The 6,000-nt window shown below is 35.8% G+C and overlaps 1 protein-coding gene across 1 annotated transcript; it reads right to left on the reverse strand.

Annotated features, from left to right (window-relative positions):
* Positions 1–2,156: 2,156 nt before the first annotated feature.
* Positions 2,157–5,030, reverse strand: LOC129305629 (WAT1-related protein At2g37460-like). Its single transcript, XM_054945613.1, has 7 exons — positions 4,811–5,030; positions 4,636–4,698; positions 4,435–4,551; positions 4,060–4,300; positions 3,788–3,949; positions 2,592–2,743; positions 2,157–2,475 (listed from the first exon to the last, which is right to left on the reverse strand). Exons 1-7 carry the CDS (start codon positions 5,005–5,007, stop codon positions 2,157–2,159), a joined length of 1,251 nt encoding a protein of 416 aa, XP_054801588.1. The 5' UTR covers positions 5,008–5,030.
* Positions 5,031–6,000: the final 970 nt, after the last annotated feature.

The following is a 6,000-nucleotide window of genomic DNA, read 5'->3' on the forward strand; positions in this document are numbered from 1 at the left end:
TCATAGTTTTCTATATGTGTTGCCGGTGCAGTGTCATCTTTGCACCCCCTTTTCTTGCTTCTTTGAAATTCTTCAGGAAAGGTTTTCTTTCAATATATATATTTTGTGGTAGACTTTACACAATCGGGAATTTTTGATGGCAAACTTGCTGGATGTTTGGATGACGGTGACATGGCACAAGACAATTCTTCTGGGATGGTCCTGTGGTGGATATTTTTGTCAAGAAGGAAAGGGCAGAAGAGATTTTAAGCGGCATATCTCCAGATGTTGACTAGGCGAACGTGGTAATAGCGGATAACTTGGATCCCATATACAAGAAAATCGTCTTTCTGGTCTAAACTGTGGTTGAATTAGGAAAGTTAAAGTCAGCAAGGTGAGGGGATATGATGATGTCGTGTCTCTTCCTACCAGGAATTCCAATGATAGTTAATATACGTGGGGAAGGTAGAAATTCCATATTAATGAGTCTCAATTATGACATGGGGGATAGCAATGTTGTGTCTGTGCCAACAGGCGATGCCAATGATGAATATGCCAATCAAACTTTGGCAAGTTGCCTGTATATAAAAAGAAGGGGAAGGAGTTCCATATTAACAAAGGTTCTCATCTATGACAAAGCGGATCTCAATATCACCTCGATGGATGATTTCTGTGGCGGAGAAGATAATAATTGAACCTATGGGCCAGTCTTACAGTAAGGGAGATGGCAACTTATCTTGGGGTCCAGCATACATAGAGATTTTCAAATACCATATCAATGTGTCAGGAATTTAGCAAGGATGATGGAAATATGATGTCCCCTGCTTAGGGTTTGAAAAATGATGACAATTCTATACAAAGAGATCACATATTTCATAAGGGTTGAGGACTTGGGAGCGCCATAACAATTGGTTACACCTACTACAAATTTTTTTTTTTTTGGGGGGGGGGGGAGAGGTGACATGTGATTGTTTACTTATTCTTATGAAGAGTGATGCCAAATAATATCTTTCGTCAGGTGTGTCATTTTCTGCTGTAAGTCAGAACAGACACCAATATAATATTTTTGCAGAATATATTATTTGATCTTAATCAGACAATGTAATAACTCACGCTGTGATGGTTTCTGTTGATGCAATTATTTTGTTTGTATACTAATGTCTCCTCAATACTTCTCACGTTCGCCAGAAAACTTCTCAGATGAATGAACTTTCAGATACGGACAAGATCAAATGCAGCAACGTAACTGTCATAAAGGAGCATTATTTGAGTTGAAAGGCAGTATCTTCAGTTTTAGTTCATGAGTGTTCTTTTTGGACATGAATTTTGCTGACTAATAATCATAAACTCAGTGCTAATCTTTTTCCAGTGGAGACAAGTCACATTGCGAACACATTTAGTATTCATTGTATGCATCTTAACAACATGAAGGCGCTAATTTCTTGAAGGTAAACTGAATTTGATGTAGTCCTTGTTGATGGAACAAAATACTTGGACCATGTCTTCTTTCCTGTATTTTATGGGATTAATTCTATTGTTTTCTAGAAGGATGATTTTTGGTCTTTGTTCGCTCTGCATGGTTACTAGAAACTGAACCATATATATTTCTGCACTTGAGAGAAGATTTATATCTGAAGGATAGTGGAGAAAAATGAGGAAAGTAGGGTGAAAACATTAGTAATTTTTTTACTTCTTTAACCTCGTGCTTTTAGCATTTTATGCAAGTTTTTGAATTAGATGAGGATATTGTTGGAACTATTGGGACCCAAAAATTGAAGATTGAAATCTCTCTATTTTCTTCATTGGCAGGAGAGATGTTCCCTTAGTTAATTAACTGCATTCAGCTGTCCAACAGGTGCCAGCATTGCCATCTTGCTATTCAATGAATTAGAGTCGATAAACATTTAGATTAAAAGGAAAATGGAACTCCATTCTTGTCACACTTGCGAATTTTATGGCATTATATGAAAAGAATCAACTGGAACATCTCTCCAACCTTTGATTTTTCATGCTGCTGAGGGTTAATACTTGACATTTAACTTTGCAGCAATCCAAGGTATAGACGCAAAGTCGGACTCTTTTCTTTTGTGGGTTATCTTCTGCCTTATTGAGTTTCTAGTAACTGTTACGTTGAAAACCTCCAAAATCACAATTGAAAGATCAAACAAATTAGCTACCTAAACTTCTGCGTGCTTTTGTTTCATTGAGAATGGGTCTGCATTATAGCTGGATTGCTCCTGGATAACTGTAACGTTGATGATTGCTGTTATGTTTTCCTCATACTTGTTCCTCTCTAGTCGTTTGATTCCTGCTTCAAAATTGGTGATAGTGATGACCTCATGTTTGGAGTGCTCAGTTCGGGCATTTCCCTCATCTGGACTGAACTTGTCTGGCAGTATTTGCTCCTTGGGGATTGGAGTTGGTGAATCATAATCTTTGCTTTTACCCCACACCACAAGGTACAAACCCAAAACAATGACAATGGCGCCGATCACACTGTAAAATTTCAGATTTTTTGTTCTTAATTTTTTTTCCTTTTAGAGATCTGTTGATTTGGAGTTCAAAATTCTAATAGGAGTGTTGTGTGATTGGCAGTTGATTTTCGTAATTACCTTCCAAGATACAATTGCTCAGCTAGAAAGATGGGGCCCATGATAGCCACAATTACCATGTTGAGGGGGTTAAACGCAGTAACAAAAACCGGGCCTCTAGTTTTCATCACAACCCCTTGGATGTAATAAGTCATTCCTGAGCAGACAACGCCCTGCACGCAATTATTTTCCAAATTCTCAGAGGAAAAAAAGTTAATCGTCAATCATATTTCGGCAATACTTTTCAATATTTGTTTAGTTTCGAAACTTTTAAGTGCATAACCTTGGCACTCAGGAGATCACGATCCTAGTGGCTACAGGGGCGACTTACGTTAAGGGTTAGTGTGGTTCAAAAATGCCACTACTCTCCCTGATCTTGCACCTATTGAATGGGAGAAAGTGGAGAAAAGGGGGATGAGACTAGGAGCGGATAGATTAGGAAATATTTTATATTTTTTCACCATTACTATTTACCCCATAAATATTTTTTATTTTTTATTTACCCTACTATACTATTTTGAAGAGATGTTTGAGGTAAATTGTCATTTTTTATGTTTATTTTTAGGTGAAACCTTTAGTTTAATTTTTATATTTTAAACAAAATTATTTTTTGCATGCATTTGCTTAAATTGTGATTTTTAATTTTTAATTTTTTAAACTAATTAAATAAACTAAAGCATGATTTATAATATATCATTAGAATAAATATTTAAAATTTGAAATAGAATGCTATTTTTATGTAAAATACATCACTAGATCGAGGAGTAACAATATGCAACTAAATTTAATGAATTGAATTTTGAACAACATTGAATTAGGATAAATATTAAACACCTGCTATTATATTTAAAAATTGTACGGTATATGATTTATTTAATTATATATCTCTCTACATATATACATAATATATTTTTAATATTTATATATACTTTTGATAATATATCTCCTTTTTTAAATTAAATTACATTATTACCCTCACTAACATGGGTGTCTATATTGATAATATTTATTTTTAAAAAATTAATTATAATATCTTTCGCTCTTATATTTAGAGGTAGATATTATTTATTGTTAGCAGAGTCTTCTCCTTAATTACGATGATAAAAAAAATTAATTATATTAAATTAAATTTCATTTTGAAAAGTTTTGCCCTCGCTAGTCACAGGTCCTAAGTCCACCACTGATGTTCCTTTTCTAAGTTGGCTAGAAGGCCTTACAGTGTAGACAGCGGCCAGCAGCTTTGCATCCCAATTTAAAGACCAAATCGAAGGGTTGCCCCTTTCCATAGCAAGGGCAACCACAGCACCTTCAACTGATCCTAACAGGCATATCCATGTTGTAAGAGAGAGCTCAGATGGGTAAGTTTCAAGAGTAATTGCCTAGAAAAACAGAGATGAAGCTGCGTCAGTAAACCCAACAAATTCAAGAAGAAAAGGTTGTGATGGGGGGTTTTTTGTTTTTTCATTAATTAGGATGGAGACTAACTCACTTGGAGGATCATGAAACAAGCCCAGCTAAAGCAGCCTATCGTGATCATGAGTGATCCCTTTATTGCATGTTGAAGATTTTCCCTGCCAGTATAGTGGCTGCTGCTGCTATTTCCATGTGTTCCAAATAACTCAAGCACCGGACCTTTCATCAATGTCATGACCATGGCTCCTGCAACAGATGCTACAGTACCAGACACCTTGGCTTGGCTGCGTATGCTTCTTATTTTCAACTTCTCAAGCCTAGGCAGAAGCATAGAATTTGATTGAATGGAGGAATCAAACCCTCACACAGGGTGCAATACGGACTATCTGATTAACTTTGCTACCAAATTTCTGAAAATCTCTACAAAGGGGTGGAAACTAATTTTACTCACCTAAGAATGCAGGCCATGATGAAGGTGATGGCGGGAAGGATATTAGTCATTGCTGCGGCAAACGTTGCCGTTGTATATTTCATTCCCAGAAAGTACAAATTTTGGTCAATAACTGGCCTGCCAGTAAGAAGTGATACAAGAGAGTCAGCTTTATTGTTTTTCATAGATTTGAGTATGCATATAGCCAGGAAGGAGTATTACTCTAGCACGCTAAGCGCCACTATCTTCATGAAGATTGAAAATGTCATCTTTGGCCTAACATTCCTGTGAAAAGAAATATAGTATGGCTTCAGTTTCAGTTGAGGAATGCAAATACAAACTGAGAGATGCTCATGCACGAACGCACGAAAGGAGAGAGACAGAGAAAGAAAGAGACTTGTCCAGGATCACTGCAAAAGGCACGATGACAAAAAAGGCGACGACATGACGGTAAACGACAAGCACGTAATTGCTCATCCCCTTGTTCAATGCAGCCTTGGATAGAACATCCATGCCTGCAAACCCAGTCTGCAAGAATACCACAGCCATGAATGGCTTCATTCTTTCAAACCACCTGGGTTTCTGGTTCTCCATCACGTTTGAGCTCTAACCTTAACCTTTTTTCCTTGAGCCACAAGAATGCTACTACCTTACATGGCTCATGCTTATATGGTGGGCTGACGTATGAACCGTCTTAGTGCTCCGAGAATCAGAAGCATTGGATACGTACATTATGATTATATATGAAGCTCCGGTACATCGCGCAACCAAATGAGCTGGTTAAAGTCATGATGGCGATCAAGAACCCATCCGCGTATCTTTAAAAGCCGGTGTCTGCTTTTAATTATTATTGTACTCACTCGGGCAAAATGATATTTTTCACGACAGTTAAAAAAGTATTTTTTGCAGCACCAGACAGAGTGGGAAGGAAATGGATGTAGCAAAAATACGGCAATTTTCGCGATAGTTGGTAAACGAACCGTCCCCGTAACAGGGTATATTTAAAAAAATTGTACAATATTAGTCCCAGATTTTAAAAAATAAAAACTTTATTTAAATAAAATTATACTTAAAAATAGCTTACACATAAATGGTAAACAATGTACTAAAATTTAATTGAAAATGACATGAATAAATAATTTAATTAAAAAACATATAATATCCACAAGTTTTGTACAACAAACACATATAAGCAAATAAACCGCTCTATACAAATTATGAACCTCCCTGAAACAAAGCATTATTTAACATCTTCCTATCTACACACTTACGTCTCCAAAAAAACGCTTTAACCTGAAAAATAAAAAATTAATATATTACTTTTATTGATTAAAACATAGTAAATCAAAATAATTTTGGCAATAATATATCAACAGTTTAATAAAAATGAAAATCAATTAGTTGAAGCCAGCATGTCAAGGCCAAGGTCAGACTTAAATTATCAAATAATTATAATAGCTGAAGAGCCAGATTCTTGGTATTAAAATATTGGCTAATTCTAATGGCATAACAAAAGACTAAAATATTTGGCCTTATGTTTAGATGTCTAATAAATTGGAGAAAGAGGTGCATGAAGACATTACAATA

This window comes from Prosopis cineraria, unplaced genomic scaffold (assembly GCF_029017545.1).
Source record: "Prosopis cineraria cultivar Desert tree isolate PC_DT_omini unplaced genomic scaffold, ASM2901754v1 PC3, whole genome shotgun sequence".
NCBI classification, from domain to species: Eukaryota; Viridiplantae; Streptophyta; class Magnoliopsida; order Fabales; family Fabaceae; genus Prosopis; species Prosopis cineraria.

Bases quoted from the DNA above. Each gene is read 5' to 3' on its own strand.
- LOC129305629 (XM_054945613.1), bottom strand. From the start codon at position 5,007: ATGGAGAACCAGAAACCCAGGTGGTTTGAAAGAATGAAGCCATTCATG. The intron at 4,699-4,810 runs GTCTCTTTCTTT...TTCTTTTCACAG, and splicing joins TTTGCAGTGATCCTGGACAA to GAATGTTAGGCCAAAGATGA. The intron at 4,301-4,434 runs GTGAGTAAAATT...GCTTCTGCCTAG, and splicing joins ATCATGGCCTGCATTCTTAG to GCTTGAGAAGTTGAAAATAA.